A 19,933-nucleotide genomic window follows, 5' to 3' on the forward strand; every position below is an offset into this window, starting at 1 on the left:
TTGATAGCGTCAAGGAAAAATTAAATTTATTTCCCCTTTTTAAAGTGTGAAGTGGTTAATGGATAGCCAGTGGCTGTTAAATATAGGGAAAGGAAAGGAAGGGGTTTGAAAATAAAGGCCAGGGAAGGGGCTGTGGCTCAGTGGCAGAGCATCTGCTTGGCATGCAGAAGGTCCCGGGTTCAATCCCTGGCATCTCCAATTCAAGGGACTAGGCAAGTAGGTGATGTGAAAGACCTCTGCCTGAGACCCTGGAGAGCCGCTGCCAGTCTGAGTAGACAATACTGATTTTGATGGACCAAGGGTCTGATTCAGTATAAGGCAGCTTCATGTGTTCATGTATCCGATCGGCACAAAGGAAAAATGTGCTGGGATTTTTCGAGTCATCACGGAGGGGCTGAGGAATTCATCCCCATCCCTAATATAATCCTAGGGAAGCCTTTCTTAACGGTAGGCTGTACGTTAGCAGAGCTCAGTCATGTTTGTGTGATGTTTTCATAATCCCCCAGACTTCCTTTCATTTCCCTCCATTGTGCCAGGCTGCTGGGAGAGGTGTGCGTAAGCGAGACAGCAACGGCGAATCATTGGTCTATTGTTTAGCCAGCTAGCAGATATTGACAGAGATGCCACATGCGAGGTGGGAAGGTGCCAGACGGGAGATGAAGCAAATGGCGCATCCTTTTTGCAGGTTGCCTTGTGGGAGCCTGGCATCTCGGACTCTCCTTGGCTTCTTCATCAGGGGAATGCAGCAAGGAGCCAGATTCGGAACTGTCTCTTGATCGAGAAGCCCTGGTTTCGGCTGGGGACGGGGGACAGAGGGGGTGTCCGAGACTGTGTGTTGTTTTATATTTTGCATATATTTATGTAAATGCATGGGTGCGCACGCGTGAAACAATCTCATTCTTCGTTCTCCCTGCAGCAAAGCCAGATGGCTTGTAATCCAATTAATGTGGTGCCTGCTAAAACCTGCGAATATGCAAGAAAAGTACTGAAGATGTTTTTGGTGTTGTTACTATTGTCATTCTTAGTTCGCTACATTCCCCCACCCCCTGCTTTTCCTCTAAGTAGATCAGGGCAGTGTTTCATTTGGGCGAGGGGGGATCCCATTGTATCCTCATGGTTAGGGTCACCAACCTCCAGGTACTAGCTGGAGATCTCCCGCTATTACAACTGATCTCCAGCCGATAGAGATCAGTTCACCTGGGGAAAAAGGCCACTTTGGCAATGGGTCTCTATGGCGTTGAAGTCCCTCCCTTCTTCAAACCCCACCCTCCTCAGGCTCTGCCCCAAAAACCTCCTGCCGGTGGCAAAGAGGGACCTGGCAACCCTACTCATGATAATGCAGGGTGATAGGATAGGCTGAAATCTGACTGGGCAGAGGTCAGCCAGTGAGCAGAGGAAAGCAACCCTACCTGAGGGGGGGGGGCAGGTGCTGGGGCCCAGGACGTCAGGTGGGGGCACTGCCATGGAGCATGCACCTCCCCTGCTGCCCGCCCACCCTTCCCCCACCTCCTTGCTTCAAGCACTCTGCCATCCATGCTCCCAGCTGTATGCACTGCCCAGCAGGGAATGGACATGTGGGTGGTGCAGGTGGTGAGAGGGCTTGTGAAGGGATGGGGAGACGATGGGCAGGCATGTGGGTCAGCAGGTAGGAAGGGAAACCTGGGGGTAGGCAGAGGAGAGGAGGGCGGCCCTGGTACTCACTGCCCAGGGTTCTCAAAAAGCTGGAACCGGCCAGCTTCATTTCTTCTGCTTCCTACCTAGTAACAGGGAAATTTGGGGGCAGACATCCTCTATAGCAGGGGTGTCGAATGTATTTGTTACGAGGGCTGGAGATTACATAAATGTCACTTGGTCACATATAGAGGATGGTGCCGAGTTGTTTTCTGTTGCTCCAGAAGGTCGGACAAGAACCAATGGGATGAAATTCAATCAAAAGAGTTTCCGTCTAGACACTAGGAAGAATTTTTTAACAGTTAGAGCGGTTCCTCAGTGGAACAGGCTTCCTCCGGAGGTGGTGAGCTCTCCTTCCCTGGAGGTTTTTAAGCAGAGGCTAGATGGCCATCTGTCAGCAATGCTGATTCTATTACCTTAGGCAGATGATGAGAGGGAGGGCACCTTGGCCATCTTCTGGACATGGAGTAAGTTATATTATATACATGACAAACAGCAATTGGGTGGTGTTCCCTTTGTCACATTGTTGCTTTGTCATGTATATAATATAACTTTTGCACTTTGAATATATATAGAGCCGTGTGCTGTTCTTTTTTGACAACCTCCAGGTACTAGCTGGAGATCTCTTGCCATTACAACTGATCTCCAGCCAATAGAGATCAATTCACTTGGAGGACATGGCCACTTTGGCAATTGGACTGTGTGGCCCTGAAGCCCCTCCCCTTCCCAAACCCCACCCTCCTGAGGCTCTGCCCCAAAAAAGCCCTCCAGTGGTGAAGAGGGACCTAGCAACCCTATTTATAGGGTTCTTATGCGAGGACCTCTCAAAAATCAGGCAAAGAATGATATCGAAATTCCATCTCTCTTTTAACGTAAATACTTTAACCTTTGCAAAGGCGATAGAAAGAATCTCGGGAGCTCGTTCCTTGTATTGCGGACATTTTTGCAAATTCCTAATAAACCGTTTCTCTCTGAAAATCACGGAGGCATCCGTTACACAAATTAAAAGCCATTTGAAAACGATGCTGCTGGCGTGACTTCCCACAGAGAACCCTGTAGTGAATAAAGAGCGAGAGAGAGATGAATTCGAACGTGGAAACGTCTGCCGGTTTTGCTTCTGAGTCCAATTCCAGGTCCCGGTTTATGACCTCTGAAGCCCTTCAGGGTCTAGGGCCCACCTCTCCAAAGGACCCTCTCTTCCCATATGTCCCCACGGGGCCAACATCTGTCCTCTCGCTGCCACCTGCTGGCTTCTCCCCCACTTAAAGCGGCCTGCCCGGTATCAAAGAGAGCCTCTTCCTTTTGTGTCATGGCGCACTTTGTGGATCGGGCTCCCCAAGGAGATGCGTAGAGTCCCTTCCTTCGAAATCTTCACGAGGCCCTGCAAAGCCATGCTATTCAGCGGGGCTTTCAACCGGCGTGGTGTAGTGGTTAAGAGCGGCGGACTCTAATCTGGAGGACCGGGTTCGGTTCCCCACTCCTCCACATGAAGGCTGCTGGTGACCTTGGGCTAGTCACAGTTTTCTCCGAACTCTCTCAGCCCCACCTATCTCACCAGGTGTCTGTTGTGGGGAGGGGAAGGCGTTTGTAAGCCACTTTGAGACTCCTTAAAGGTAGAGAAAAGCGGGGTATAAAAACCAACTCTTCTGGAAGAGTTGTATACATTTTGTATGCATGTAATAGCCAAATTAGAGCAGTAAGGAAGGTATAAAAGTGAAGTATAGTAGGATAAGAAGAATTGTACTATTAAGTATTGTTATTGTTTTGTTAGATAGCTTGGAAGGTATTAAGTATTATGTAAGAGTATTGGTTTGACAGATAATTTGGAAAACATTAGGAATATTGATAAAGGATTTAAGTAGAATTTTGATTAAACAATTGACCAGTAACATCTGAGCGATTAATACAATATGAACTCCCTGAAAGACAGTTTACATTGTACATTTGTGAATTGATGTGGATGATAGATGTTTGTTTGTTTGTATGTTACTGGAAATTTTAAATAAAAACTTATTAAACAAAAAACTAGCTCTTCTTCTTCTAACCGGGTATAGACTGTGGACATCTTTTGGAGAGAGGGAGTCTTGTCGGTTTAATTCTATTGGGTTTTTTAATTGTTTTAGTAATGATTTATAATCCAATGCAAGGAATGGCGGGACCAACATATTTAAATACTTAAATTCTGAAACGGATTTAGAAATGAAGAATGAATTACTTGATCGGTCTTGCCTGTTTGCCCCTGGGTACATCCCAGGATCAAAGGGAACTGCGACCTGTCTAGCCCTTTACCGACCGCCGTGTGCTCTTTCTCTTTGCAGACTCTCTTCCAGAGCTCCAATGAAGGTTGGCAGGTGTACACCTCCGCTCAGGTCCCTGACAGCAAGTGTCTGTGCACCGCTGTCATCCCGGTCCAGGGAACCTGCTCAAGGGATCTGCGCAGTCGGCAGCTTCAGCAACTGAAAGAAAAAGTAAGAGCTATGTTTCTAATTTTGGGGCGGGTGGCTGGAAGCGTCGAGGGTCGGGCACTGTGATGTCTCTCCCATCATCTTTTCCTGCCAGGTTCACCCTTGTTCACCGCTCCAAGCCAGGGAGATCCCTTCCAGGATGCATTTCCTTTGGCATCTGTTGCAACCCCACACTAAGCGGTGCATGGTTTGCTATCTAGCACTTACCTGGTCTTGGCAAGATCCTACAGTCTTGCTCTAACAAGACTTTGGTGGCCCTCTAACTCCTGTGAACATGTGATGCTGCTTTATACCGAGTCATGCCATTGGCCTGTTTAGCTAAGAACTGGCCAATCTAATAATTCCAGCATGGTGTAGTGGTTAAGAGTGGTGGACTCTAATCTGGAGAACCAGGTTGGATTCCCTGCTCCTCCATGTGAGCTGCAGACGCTAATCAGGTGAACCAGGTTGGCTTCCCCACTCTTCCAAATGAAGTCAGCTGGGTGACCTTGGGCTAGTCACAGCTCAATTAGAACTCTCTCTGCTCCACCTACCTCACAGGGTGTCTGTTTTGGGGAGGGGAAGGGAAGATGATTGTAAGTTGGTTTGGTTCTTCCTTAACTGATAAAGAAAGTTGGCATATAAAAAACAACTCTTCTTCGAGTCTCCCTTAAGTGGTAGAGAAAGTCGGCATATAAAAATCTTCTTCTTCCCCCCCCCCACGGGCGAACGGCTCCCCAGAGAAAGGGGGGAACAGCAAAATAACCCACAATACCCCGGGTTACATAAAACAGCAAAATAAAAACACACACACAGTACTTTTTGGGTAATAAAATGGCCACAGCTTTTATTCATCACAACAGAATGGAGCATTGGTGGAAAACCATGGGGGCGGATCCAAGTATCAGATCACCACCCTGTCATCCGATTTATCGAAAGCATCGATAACCGGCCCAAACGCCTGTTGGGCAACCACCGGAGTAGCGCTTAGATGACCCCACCAGGACGGGAATCTCTGTGTGGAGCCAGCGCCACCTGGGATTGGAGCACCGAACACAAGCCCCACAGCTGGGCACCGGTGTTGTACTCCATCCCAAGACCCCTTATGGGGGTCCCCACAAATGGGAAGGGCCCCACAAAACGGCACATCTTCCCATCTTGAATCATCCCCCATGCAAAAACCGCCCAAAAGCTGTGACGGAAAAGAAATACAACATCACAAAATAGGGAGGGTGGCCGGGACTCGCCGCCGCCCCGCATGGAAAGATGACAGCGGAGAGGGGAAGTGAAGGGAAGATGATTGGTTTGATTCTTCCTTAACTGATAAAGAATGTTGGCATATAAAAAACAACTCTTCTTCTTCTTCTTTGAGTCTCCCTTAAGTGGTAGAGAAAGTTGGCATATAAAAACCATCTTCTTCTTTTTCTTCTTCTCCTCCTCCTCTTTAAAAAAAGTCTGATGGAGGCCAGTGGAAGGGGAGGAGGAAAATGTAAAGAAAGCTGCTCTATTGCCACCACAAAGGCCTCTGCATTCTCAGCGGCAGTGAGAGCTATGTGGGGAAAGACCCTTGTGTGGAAACAGCCTGAGACAGAGAAGAAAGTCTCATGCCGATCAGCTGGGCATACAGATTCCAACAAAAAGCATCAGCTTCATGAGGCCTACTGTTCCTGTCCCATCGATAGGGTTGCCAGATCTGGGTTGGGAAATACCTGGAGGTTTTTTGGGGGGTGGAGCCTGAGGAGGGCGGGGTTTGGAGAGGGGAGGGACTTCGATGTAGGATTGCCAACCTCCAGGTACCAGCTGAAGATCTCCGGTTATTACAACTGATCTCCAGCAGACAGTGATCAGTTCACCTGGAGAAAATGGCCACTTTGGCAATTGGACTCTGTGGCATTGAAGTGCCTCCCCTCCCCAAACCCCGCCCTCCTCAGGCTCTGCCCCAAAAACCTCCTGCCGGTAGCGAAGAGGGACCTGGCAACCCTACTTCAGTGCCATACAGCCCAATGGCCAAAGCAGCCGTTTTCTCCAGGGGGGAACTGATTTCTGTCGCCTGGAGATCAGTTGTAATAGCGGGAGATCTCCAGCCACCACCTGGAGGTTAAGTATACAATACCAAAAGGGGAGTGGTACCTGGAACACACATAAATACAAAAAGTACCCCTGATGCACTGGATATACAAGTTTATGTGGTTTCAAAAACGTGATTTCCAACTAAAGATTCCAGTTATGCAACAAAACAATTTATACAAGTTGCAACAATCTATGCAAGTTTATAAGGTTTCGCGAATCTTATCCTTGTTTCGCTAATTGCAGGAGCTTCATCGGAAGTCTGTCACTGCTGTACAGGAAAACCTTGACTTTTTGATTTTGCTCCTATGGCTTTAAACCGGAATTTCAAAGAAAAGTTACATACACGAATACATTAAAACTTAACATCAGTTTATGTAATGTAACCTTAACACAATTTTAATGTACCCAACCAGATTAGTCTGCCTTTATAAATATAACTAACCTGCTTGGGTAAGTTAAAATTGTGTTAGGGTTAAATTACGTCAACTGATGTTAAGTTTTATATGTGTGTGTGTGTGTGGCCACCTGGAGGTTGGCAACCCTACCCATCCATGAATTGAGGGAAAGACATACTTCCCGCCATGCAGGGTTTGGCCCCCATTCGAGGAAGAAACCTCTGCCTCCCCCCCCCAACAACAAAACAACAAGGAGGGGGGGAAACCCTGTTAATTACAGCATATCCCCCCCCCCAGCCTTTTGCTCTCTCTGCATTTAATTGGAAGCCGGAGACTTTGATCGTCGGCTGTGCTTCCGCTGAAAGTCAATTGGGCCTCTTAGGATGCAGGGGAGCTGCCTCTCTCACACACCTTTTTCCCCCACTTAATGAGATGCAAATGGCGCCTTTATTGCTCCGAGTGGAGCAGCCCGGCTGGCGGCGGTGAGCAGTAGCCCCCCCTCCTTGAGATTAATTGCGTTAAAATCTTATTACAGAAGGAGAAAATGGCTTCTTATTGACTTCGCACGTGCAAATAAAGTATTTATTAGGCAAATAAGCGTGGTGCTAATTTACAGTTGCAATTAACTGAACTCCTCCCTACACACACACACACACAAACACAAGAGAGAATTGCAGGTGGGAAGAAGCTGCCAAGACAGGGGTGCCAGGTCCCTCTTTGCCACCGACGGGCGGTTTTTGGGACAGAGCCTGAGGAGGGGGGTTGGGAAGGGGAGGGACCTCAATGCCATAGAGTCCAATTGCCAAAGCAGCCATTTTCTCCAGGTGAACTGATCTCTATCGGCTGGAGATCAGTTGTAATATCAGGAGGTCTCCAGCTAGTACCTGGAGGTTGGCAACCCTATGCCAAAACCAGATCTTACCATGGTTTGTTGGCTTCAGGATAGAATAGGAATGGATAGGGTTGCCAGTTCCAGGTTGGCAAATAACTGAAGATTTTTTTGGGGGGGTGGATCCTGAGAAGGGCAGGGTTTGGGGTGGGGGAGGAACTTCAGTGGGGTATAGTGCCACAGAGTCCACCTTCCAACGGAGCCATTTTCTCCAGGTGAACTGATCTCTGTCACCTGGAGATCTATTGCAATCCCGGGAGATCTCCAGCCACCACCTGGAGGCTGGCAGCCCTAGGAATGGTCCACCTGAAAATGACTATTTACATGCAGTTGTTGATGGAATCCTGACTCTGAAAAGCTTCTATCCTGGGAATCTCGATGATCTTGAAGTGGCTACTGGATTTGAATCATGCTCTGCAGCCCAACAGAGCTCCCCACCTGAAACTGGGAATGACTCTTTGCGTATTGAAACAAAATAAGCTTCTATCCTTCATGATTAGGGTTGCCAGCTCTGGGTTGGGAAATACCTGGAGATTTTGGGGGTGGAGCCTGAGGAGGGTGGGGTTTGGAGAGGGGAGGGGCTTCTGTGCTATAGAGTCCAATTGCCAAAGCAGCCATTTTCTCCAGGGGAACTGATCTCTATTGGCTGGAGATCAGTTGTAATAGCAGGAAATCTCTAGCCACCACCTGGAGGCTGGCAACCCTACATATGAATAAGGTACCCAAAAGGGAAGGAATCAACATGAAATCACGGGCTAATATTGATACAAGTGATTTTGTGAATAATATATAATAAATTTAGTACAAACACAACATTAATATAAATATAAACAACTTGTAAATAGCCCTGTTCAAGTTGTATCTGTGCTGAACCTGCCAAATAAACATAAAAACACAAAATTACGACAGTGTGACAATATACCCAAACAATATCCCAGCTCAGACCGTGCGTGTTTCGGCTGTGAAGCCTCCTTCTGTGGTCCGAATAATACAATTCTATGCTATTTTGAAACTGCATGAATGTATAAGAAAATTTGCAGTCCTTAGACTGAGTAAGCAGACATTTGTAAATTGTAAAGTCTAAAATGTATTTATGTATACTTCATCCAAAGTTCCCTTTATAATCTTAGGCTCCTATAGAAGTATTCCATTCATAGTACTCAGTCATCAAGATATATTTTAAAAATGGGTCTAGTTCTATAGGGTTAAGGTTTTTCCCCCCCTTTTTTTGTTGTTGCTAACCCTACTCATGATACACATTTGAGATATTACAAATAGATGAGGGGCCATCTTTCCCTGCATGCGCTGCATACCAGCAATGCTCTTCACAACTATCTTTGCTTACTCTGCCACTCATAAAGACCTTTTAGGTATTTCTCAGCACAGATAGGGAGATTTTCCGTCATGGCCCCTTTGTAGTAGCCTGCCTTGAAGAAGGGATGAGGATAATATCTTCTTTGCCAGCCTAAAGGAAAATCTTCAAGGCAGTTTTATTGAGGAAGGCTTTGCTGTGGAGACCAGAATGGGGGATGGCGGAAGGGTATGGTGATGTCTCTTTGTGGACAGCATTATTTTAAATGTTGTGGTATATTTTTCTGTCAGCTTTCTTGGCCCTTGTTGGGGATGGAAGGTAGAATATCAATGGGGTGTGGAAAAAAATGAGGGATGTAGAGCCTGTCTGAATCTGCACAGAGAGGTGGCTTTTTGAAAATGAAGAGGAAGAGAATGAGCAAGTTATATGGCTGCCAACTTGGAAGGCTTTAAGAGGGGAGTGGGCATGTTCATGGAGGAGAGGGCTATCCATGGCCACTGGTCAAAATGGATACTAGTCATGATGCATATCTATTATCTCCAGTATCGGAGGAGCATGCCTTTTTTTGTGGGCTTCCTAGAAGAATAGGGTTGCCAGGTCTCTCCCCCCTCCCCCAAGAAACATTGTAAACTTTAATGTTTCTCTATGGAGGGGGGCGACCCCTTCAGGACCCCGTAAAATTGGACACCCTGACCCAGTCTTCACCAAACGTTGGGGTTCATGCAAGGAGAGTCCCTTGAAGCTACCCTGAAAATTTGGGAACTCTGCCTCTAAAAATACCTCCCCCAGAGCGCATTAAAAAAAAATCCCCATAGGGGAAAGCCGAAAAAAGCCGAATACCTATTTGGCTGATATGGCTATCGGCTATTCGGCTTCGACTTTAGTCCCAGTTTTAATATTCGGCTTTAATTAAACCTGAAAGAAGCCAAAAGGGCCTTTTTCAGGTTGGTTTTCGGTTCGGGTTTATGAATATGCTCCCCACCATTACGGTCTTTCTGCGGCTTTTGTCACTTGCTCTGTTTGAGCTGCGGAAGATCGTCGTCAGGGCTGTGCCGTGACCCTGATGAACGGAGATTGCTTGTGGTGCAGACTCTGTTAACGTGGCTGAAAAGGCCAAGGCTAGAGAAGAAGCTGACCAGCCGGACACTCTGCCGCCAATTGCTTTCTGAGCTCAGCGCAGCGGGGGAGATGCCAGAAGGGTTAGAGCCAAGGCACAGGAACCACGTAAATGATCTTCAATCAGCAGCTTCTCTCTCCACCCACCCCCCCCCCCGCCCCCTGCTTCTCTAATGGGACTGGGAAGGAAACAGCAGTGAATGTTCTCGGCCAGCAGTTTGGCTTTATTGCCTCCCATTTGCAGGTCGGAAGACATAGCAAATCTCACCGATAAATATACAAGTAAAGGGAGATTACGCGGGAGTCGCTATCGATTATGGCCCTAAAAGCTCAGCGGCAAAGACTGTAAAGCTGTTGCCGATTCCTGAGCAAAGCTTAATCTTTGTGACATTCGAGCGAGGGGGTGGGGGGACATCAGTGGATAAAGCAGCTGTGTTCTCCCATAAACCTTGGGTGCTTTCCCACATGCCGAATGATGCACTTTCATTCCTCTTCCAATGCACTTTAACGATCGTTGGCAAGTGGATCTTGCCATTTCTCCCAGTAGAATCCAGCTGCAAAGTGCATGGAGAGTGGATTGAAAATGCATTATTCACCATGTAGGAAAGCGCCCCTAGACTGGTTTTCTACCCGTTTAACTGTCGGGACTTTCCCCGAGACAATGTAATTTGGGCTGCTTCCAGCAGCGTTACATGAAAAATAATGGACTCAAAAATATTTACATTGGTTTATATTGTGGTTTTCTTGACCTGGATGGCCCAGGCTAGCCTGATCTTGCCAGATCTCAGAAGCTAAGCAGGGTTGGCCCTGGTTAGTACTTGGATGGGAGACCACCAAGGAATACCAGGGTTGCTGTGCAGAGAAAGGCATTGGCAAACCACCTCTGTTGCTCTCCTGCCTGGAAAACCCTACTGGGTGGCCCGAAGTCTGCTGCAACTTGACAGCACTTTACACATATCAAGATTGTTGCCAGATATACCATATTCAATCAATGGTAACTAACATCTCACAAAGCTTTGCTCCCCTCCCCCGTCATCTCACAATAACCTTTTGTTAATATTGTCACCTCTGCGGTTTTTTAGATTTTAACCAGCAATTGAGGGACTTGCTGCCATTCAATCTGGAAGCAGTCGACATTTTTGTAGCCGCTCAAAAGATTCCAAATTGAAGTGGCGTTAACCACCGGTATACCCCGACGTCTTATTTACAGAACAAAATGCACTGTTGTCATGGGTCGTGTGGGCCCCGGGGGCCGCAGGAAATTACGGGGTGGCCGGCAGGATGGTTTCTGGGCAGCCAAGGGTTTCTCGGCCCGCCTCGCCTCAGACGGGGTTTGCGGCTGCCATTTAGAAGCATTTGACATTTAATTAACTGCTCACCACTAAGGAAGGAAAGAAAGCTGCAGGGACCCGTAAATGCTGGAGGGAATTCAGAGGACACGGAGGGATCAGCAGGGGGAAAGAGAGTGACGGCTCCCCAGGGACAGCTCCCGGTGGGGCGAAAACTTGGATGCCCTACCGGGACGCCATCTATCCCTCTGCCGGTGTCCTTTCCTGGCTGGTAAATTATCAGACCGGCCAAAGAGATTTGGAGTCGGCTGAGAAAAGGGCTGGAGGTGAAATCCCCCTGCAGGAAGAGTGCTCAATTTCTCCGGGGACGTGTCGAGGGAGAGATTTGGTCCGCACAGGCTTAATTGGAGCGAGCAGGGAAAGGGCAGCAAATTTCGAGGGCAGAAACAGCCACAAGGGTTGCCAAGCCCAGCGCAGGCTGGAGGGGAGTGCTGTTTTCCATATGGTTTTGGAAAAGAGCTGAGAGGCAGCGTGGTATAGTGGTTAAGAGCGGTGGACTCTAATCTGGAGAACTGGGTTTGATTCCCCGCTCCTCCACATGAGTGGTGGACTCTAATCTGGAGAACCAGGTTTGTTTCCCTGCATTTCCACAGCAAGCGGCAGACTCTAATATGGTGAACCAATTTGGTTTCCCCACTCGTACACATGAAGCTAGTTGGGTGACCTTGGACCAGTCACAATTCTCTCTGAACTCTCTCAGCCCCACCTACCTCACAGGGTGTCTGTTGTGGGGAAGGGAAGGTGATTGTTACCGGTTTGATTCTTCCTTATGTGGTAGAGAAAGTCAGCATATAAAAACCAACTGTTCGCCTTCTCCTTCGCTTGTCTTTGAAAAGAAAAGAAAAAAGTTAAAGAACACATGGTGAACACATGGTTCTTCCCCCTATAGGGGCAGTGGAATAACCTTTTCATTTTGGGCAGTCGTTAAATTGGTGGGAATCACCAAGTTTATTTGAGCTCTGAGGAGATGCATAGCACATCTGGCTCTTTCACCAGCTCTCCGCGTTGTCTACCTCACAGGGTTGTGATAAGGATAAGATGTGTAAGCTGCTTTGGGACCCCCTTGAAGAAAGGAGGGGTATAAATGAAGTAAATAAAAATTCATTCAAATAATGGTGGTGTGCAATCAATTCAGAACAGGCAAAAGATAGTAGTTTCTGTGTTGGTGTTTTTCTCTCCCAAGATTTATAAAATGATGGCCTCTAGCTTCAATGGCTGTAAAGAAGTATTAGACAAATCCTTACATTATGGGTGTCAGTGACTGTTAGCCCTGATAACTATGTAGAATCTCCATAATCAAAGGCAGTATACCTCTGAATATAAATGCTGGGAATAAGCCAGGGAGGGCTGTTGCCTTCATGCTCCACTTGTAAGCATCTCAGGAGCACCTCTCTCTTGGACTAGGTAGACATTTAGGGCGCTTTCACACATGCTGAATAATGCACTTTCAATGCACTTTAACAATTATTTGCAACTGGATTTTGACATTTCACACAGTAAAATCCAGCTGCAACGTGCATTGAGAGTTGATTGGAAGTGCATTTTTTGGTATGTGTGAAAATGCGCTTAGTCTGATCCAGTGAGACAGTTCTTACGCAGAGCCCAAACATGGGGAAAGGGCATAATCAGGTGCATCACACTGGGGGTGCTGATCTAGCCCTCCCCCTTTCTCCCAACATTCTCCTTCTGATTCTGAAGCAGGGTGAGGAACCTTTTTTCCGCCAAGGGCCATTTGGATATTTATAACATCATTCGTGGGCCATACAAAATTATCAACTTAAAAATTAGTCAACCAAGCCCCAAGCAGGCAGCTGCCCCAGATGACCTCCCTGCGCGCGGGCAAGCAGGCAAACATCTAACCGGTGGCACACTCGCCCACCTGGTGGCACAGGATGATATGTTGCACCAGCCGGGCATAGCCGTCCAGCCGCACGCCGACTTGCTCCTGCTCCGCATGGTCGGGGCCAGATTCTACAGCCGGCTCCTGCTACCTCCGCCTGCAGGGATGAAACGAGGACACAATGGCTAAGAACTCGCCCGCCCCCGCACATTCTGGCCCTGCCTCCTTTAACCCCTCCACTGTCGTCACTTCCGCCCCCAGCCCTCTTTTAGTACAGAGGGAATATGTTTCTCCATGGCCTAGGTGGGAAAGGGTTAACACAGTTTCTTGGGTGGTCCTAGCAGCTCCTTCTGCAAAGGGAAAAAAAGATTCCTTTTCTTGGCAAAACAAACTCACATTCGCCTTGAATAGAGGCTATTCCTGTCCGCGGGAGGGGGCGGATCTCCATTCATAGATCTTTCTGAGCTAGAGATCTGCCAGGACCCACAAAGGGCCAGACCAAATGATTTTGCAGGCCTTAAACGGACCCCGAGCCTGACCTTCCCCACCCCTGTTCTAAAGGAAGCCACAGCCCTCCATTTGCAAGACCTGAGCAAGGCTGTTAAAGATAGGACGTTTTGGAGGACATTAATTCGTAGGGTTGCCATGAGTCAGAAGTGACTTGATGGCACTTAACACACACAATGTGTAACTGGCAGTGCTATGGGCAGATCCTCTGCCAGTCTTCTAGATTTCTAGATCTTTTTTAGACCAGCTTCCCATGATCATGGAGGGCATCAATCATAGGGCATCAACTCTATAATTTGCTGCCAGATCTACATAACTCTAGATGTTGACATGAATCTCTGGTTAAATAACTATTAGGAGAAAGATGAGGTTTATTTTGAGAATTAATTCTCCTCCTCAGAAGATGTGTGAGGTGGGATGGGTGGGTAGCTCCTCTTCCCAAGGCACCTTCAGGTGTTTTGAGACAATTTTCATACATTTTTAGTGCTCCAGGAAAAAAAACAGTCTAGGCACAGAGGGACAGAAAGTAATGAGAGACAACACTGTCAATTCTTAAACAAGTGTTTTATGTCGACCCTTTGCCTCCCTCCTTTTACGAGAAACAGAAGATTTGCCTTAAATATAGCAATTTCCCTCCCTAAATTGCCTTTTAAAATCTTTTATGGCTCACAAGGCCCCGGACACGGCACATTGGTTTTATTCTGGCTTTTATCGCTGGCTTTAACGCTTGTTGTAATCTGAACCTGATTTTCAATGCGTTAAGCCATGCTCATGCCACTGTGCCATGAGAAGCAGAAGCTATTCAGGCCCCAGGGGTCAGAGGAACAAATTTCCCTCAAAGGGCACATGGTTTAGAGCATAAGAGTTACAGGAAACTGCCTTGCTGGGGGATGGTTGCATACAACCCTCACTGGGTTTTGAATGCCCCCCTAAAGCCACACTAGGGTTTCCAGCTCCCTCTTCACCACCAGTGGGAGGTTTTCAGGGTGGAGCCTGAGGAGGGCGGGCTTTGGGGAGGGGAGGGACTTCAAGGCCATAGAGTCCAATTGCCAAAGTGGCCATTTTCTCCAGGGGAACTGATCTCTGTTGGCTCTCCAGCTAGTACCTGGAAGCTGGCAACCCTAGCCACACTTGGTGGTCAGGTGCCCCTTGACAACCAGCAGGGGCTGGGGGTTGGGGGGGGACTTACTAAGTGTAAACAGAGGCCAGCGTTGATATGTCAGCATCACTTCTGGAAGTGACGTCATCACATTGCCGATGACAGCAAGGACGCTCTGATACTTGGGCAAAAACTCTATGGTAGAAGTGATGTCTGGAAGTGACGTGGGAGCATCGATGCTTGCCTCTGTTTATATCTAGTAAGTCTCTCCCCCCACCCGCCAGCTGAATGGCTCCAGGGGGAGGGAACTCAGAGTGGGCAATGACAACCCTAAGCCACACATATGGGTACATCCTGCGTAGGAGAAACCGCTTCCTGTGTGCTCTTCTCTAGCGACAATTTCATCCGGAAACTCCATGACTAGCCTCCACTCTCTCATTTACAGGTAAGGTTGCCAACCTCCAGGTACTAGTAGGAGATCTCCCGCTATTACAATTGATCTCCAGCCGATAGAGATCAGTTCGCCTGGAGAAAATGGCCGCTTTGGCAATTGGACTCTATGGCATTGAAGTCCCTCCCCTCCCCATACCCCACCCTCCACAGGCTCCGCCCCAAAAGCCTCCCACCGATGGCAAAGGGGCCTGGCAAGTAGGGCTGTTGATTCGGTAAAAACCGAACAAAAAAAATACCGAATAAATGCCAATTCGGTAAATTTCTGGTTTGGGTATACCAAATCAGCAAAATCTGGGAGGTTGGCAAAGCCAAATTTGCCATTCCCGAATATCCGGCTTTCCGCAGTGACTGTGGGGGCATTTGTGCAGGTAGAGGTCCCAAATTTTCATGGTAGCTAGAAGGGACTCTCCTTGCAAGAACCCCCTAGCTTGGTAAGAATTGGGTCTGGGGGTCTAGTATTATAGGGTCTAGTATTATCTGGAAGGGGTTGCCCCCATCTTCCTCCATTGCAATGCATTGGAAAAGTATCTGTGTTCAGACTCTTTAATGTGACCTTAGCAATGTATCTCAGCGGGGAAGCTGGGCTTTAAACGGTGGGAAAGTTCACCCTGCACCTCCATAGAGACAGTGTATCACATAGTATCTCTACAGAGGCACTGGGAGAACTTTCCCACCCACCGTTTAAAGCCTGGTTTCCCCATTGAGATACATTAGATCAAATTAAAGAGTCACACAGCCACTTTGCCAATGCATTTCCATGGGGAAGATGGTGGTGACCCTTTCCAGACCCCATAACTTTGGACCCCCAGGCCCAATCTTCACCAATCTCGGGGGTTCTTGCAAGGAGAGTCCCTTCAAGCTAGCCTGAAAATTTGGGACCTCTACCTACAAAAATGCCCCCCCCAAGCCGCAGAAAGACACAAATGTGTTTAAATGGCTTTAAACGGCCGAATTATTCGGGAATCTCAAATTTAAACCAGAATTCGTACCTATACCGGTATAAGGGGATTTGGGATTTCCTGGGGGGGAAAGGCAATTTAAACCCGGATCCGAATTATACCAATTTTTAAAAAAATTCAACAGCCCTACTGGCAAGCCTACTCGCTGGTGGCCAGGGGGGAATCTGGCAACCTTATGGCCCTTGCCCATTCTGAAGGGGAAATTGTAAAGAGTAAGGAGGGCAGGGGCCAGGGGAAAATTATTAAATCCTCTTCCCCAGTAGCTTGGTGGATTCCGTGGAGTTGCTCAGCAAGGCTGCTGCTGCGGATAGGAAAGTATACCTACCCTCGTGCAAGAAAGAATGATGGTTTTGCTTGATCCAGTGTCTGGACCAAGGAAAATGGATGAATTAAGGAACAGTTGGCAGTGTCATTAAGGACTGGCTGATGCTATTCTTGCCTCAATTCCCTTTTATTCTGTTAGGTCAGGGGGATATTTTCTGGGACGCAAGTTTAGGTCGAACCGCTCAGTGTTTTCGAAAGCTTCCTGTTCTTTTCACCACTGGCGCTTGCTTTGCTGTTAAAGAGAACTATTTAATAAATCTTCTTAAAATCCTGTCAGGTTTTTATGTCTCAGGCTTGGCTGTACGTCTAGGCAGCATTCCCCTTCCCCACAGGCAAGGAGGTGCCACCCAGGGAATTAAAAGGGAATGGGGGGGGCATAACCTGGGCCTTCCCAAATTATAATACAATCCCCAAACTAGGTTGGGGGCAGCAAGTACCAGGTCTGTTCTGAGCGTTAATGTGGGCATTTGGAAGAGAAGGGGTAGAAAAGAGAGTGAGGGGTGCAGATTTGTCTGCCACCTTGGAATGGACCCCCTTGAGGAGCCCCGTGGCGCAGAGTGGTAAGCTGCAGTACTGCAGTCAAAAGCTCTGCTCACGACCTGAGTTCGATCCCGTCGGTTTCAGGTAGCCGGCTCAAGGTTGACTCAGCCTTCCATCCTTCTGAGTTCGGTAAAAGGAGTACCAGCGGGCAGGTAAAGGGAAGATGACTGGGGAAAGCACTGGCAACCCACCCCGTAAACATAGTCTGCCTAGTAAACGTCGGGATGTGACATCACCCCATGGGTCAGGCATGACCCAGTGCTTGCACAGGGGACCTTTACCTTTTTTAAAACCTTTTTGGAAGGGACACCTCAAGTAAGATTAGGCTTAGCAACCTCCAGGTAATCACAAACAAATCATCATAGGAAACCAAAATAGAATGAAATCTCCTATTTCTAATAATATTTTACATATACAACAAAGGAAATGATGAGGGTCCTATAATGCACAACTTTTAGCAAGTTTAAAGTTTAAAGACTTTAAAGGACACTTTAAAGTCCAAAACAAATCAAAGGATCCACCCCAATCCATCTTGGGTCCCAATCCGTCTTTGACTTTGCACCTTCGGTGATCAGCAAGCTGATAGCTGCTTTGTCATGCATCGTTTATATATTATATGATGAGCTCTTGTATGGCAGATTCGACGTTATACTGAAGAAGCTGGATGATGAAACAGTACATGTTTCTAGAAGACCATCTATACAGGAAGGAGATCGCCTTGTGAAGCGGCAAGTCTGATCAAAGACAGGTTGGGACCCAAGACGGATTGGGCAGGATCCTTTGATTTGAGTCCAATTGCCAAAGTGGCCATTTTCTCCAAGGGAACTGATCTCTTATCGGCTGGAGATCAGTTGTAATAGCAGGAGATCTCCTGCTACTACCTGGAAGTTTGTTTGTTTATTTAGGTTACTACCTGGAAGTTGGCAAGCCTATCTTCTAATAATGTGACCAAAGTATAGGGTTGCCAGGTCCCCCTTGCCATCGGCGGGAGCTTTGCAGGGGGCGGGGTAGTGCATGAAAGCAATAATGTCTCTTCCGGGGTAAACCCAGAAGTAACAAGGACACTCTAGCACATCCCTAAAAAACTCTATGGAAACCATAGGGTTTTTTTGGAGGAATGTGCTAGAGCATCCCTGTCAAACCTGGAAGTGACGGGGACGCTCTAGCATATTTCTCCAAAAACTCTATGGTTTTCATAGAGTTTTTTTTAATGGACATGCTAGAGTGACCCGGCCCTTCGGGGTTTACCTCGGAAGGGACGTTATTGTGCCACCCTTTAGCTGGCCAGTTTTGCCTGGTGGCCAGCTGAGGGGCAGCAGGCAGGCCTGGCGGGCAATTGCCCACTGTTAACAGGCACCTGGCAACCCTACCAAAGTACAATATCTTCAATTTAGTCATTTGAGCTCATTGGGAGAGTTCAGGCTTGATTGGATCTAGAGCCCACTGATTTGTCTTTTTGACGGACCGTGGTTTCCGTAAAACTGTCCTCTGACACCACATTTCAAATGGATCAGTTTTCTTCCTGTCAGCTTACTTCATTGCCCAACCTTCATACCCATACATACTAATGAGGAATACTGTGGTGAATACTCAAGAGCTTATAATACAAAAATCTTGCTGTCTCTACCCATTCAATAATAAATTTTCTCCGGACCAAAGTGGCACACTATATTCCAGCCGCCCTTAAACTTTTTCAGGCGAAAACTCTAGCACAAATGTTATATGGAACATAACTTGACTCTCCACCCTCATGTCTTATTCCCATGGAATGAGTGCAATCCAAGTTTCTTAGAGCTTCCCTGCAACTGCCAAGATGTGTATCAAATGCTATGATCTGTTTAAAAACTGGCATGATTAAGGTGGAGGCAAGGGTTGTCTTGTCCTCGGTTTATCTCTGGCTGAAAATTAATTTCAAACCCAAGGGTCTTCTTCCACTGATTCTTTGTGATACCTTTAGGTCAAAGTGGGTAATAGCCATTGAAGACAAACTAAATAACCTGGGTTTTACCCCCCCCCCCCAGCACTACTTCAGTTAGGGTGGGATCAAGCTAAGTCAACTATATTCCGAACAAGAAATCAACTTCCTAGACACCACAGTACGGATCCATGGGGGACACACAAGCACCACATTGTACCGGAAACCGACAGATCGGCAAACGTATTTACATGCGTCCAGCCACCACCCCAACCATATCAGACAATCCATTGTCTATAGCCAAGCCCTACGCTATAGTCGCATCTGCTCCAATCCTTCAGACAGAGATACACACTTGAGAGACCTACAGCAAACATTTTTGCAACTACAATATCCTGCAGATATGGTGCGAAAGATGATTGAGAAGGCCAGAATGATACCCAGGCACAACTTACTACAAGATAAGCCCAGAGAGAATGACAACAGAACACCTCTGGTTGTCACTTATAGCTCCCAACTAAAACCAGTCCAACGTATTATTAAGGACCTACAACCAATGCTGGATTGTGACACTTCCCTCGCTGAAGCACTGGGGGGATGTCCCTTTCTTGCTTACAGACAGCCGGCTAACCTAAAACAACTTCTCACCCATGATGATAAACTACTTAACAAGAACATGGACTCTGGCACCAAGGCCTGCAACAAACCAAGGTGCCAACTTTGCCCTCATATAGATTGTAGGAACACCATCTCTGGACCCACCAATGTCAGCCATACTATCTCAGGTTCATATTCCTGCTCATCTTCTAATGTGATTTATGCCATCACATGCCAGCAATGCCCTTCCACAATCTACATTGGACAAACAGGTCAGTCTCTTAGACAAAGATTAAATGGACATAAGTCTGACATCAGAAACCACAGTATTCAAAAACCAGTGGGTGAACATATCAACCTTCCAGGACATTCTGTTGCAGATTTAAGAGTAGCAGTTCTCTTACAAAGAAATTTTAAAGGGAGATTGGAAAGAGAAACTGCTGAATTACAGTT

General features: G+C 47.3%; 1 protein-coding gene across 3 annotated transcripts in view; it reads left to right on the plus strand.

Annotated features, from left to right (window-relative positions):
- The window catches only part of OLFM2 (olfactomedin 2), a 240,665-nt gene that overhangs the window by 134,552 nt on the left and 86,180 nt on the right, over positions 1-19,933 (plus strand). For all 3 annotated transcript variants that reach the window (XM_056867383.1, XM_056867381.1, XM_056867382.1), the window contains exon 2: positions 3,990-4,139. Coding sequence is in view for 2 of the 3 variants with exons in the window: in XM_056867381.1 (XP_056723359.1) it covers positions 3,990-4,139 (150 nt within the window). In the remaining variant the exon portion in view is untranslated. The remainder of the gene's footprint in view (positions 1-3,989; positions 4,140-19,933) is intronic.

This window comes from Euleptes europaea, chromosome 1, assembly GCF_029931775.1.
Source record: "Euleptes europaea isolate rEulEur1 chromosome 1, rEulEur1.hap1, whole genome shotgun sequence".
NCBI lineage: Eukaryota > Metazoa > Chordata > Lepidosauria > Squamata > Sphaerodactylidae > Euleptes > Euleptes europaea.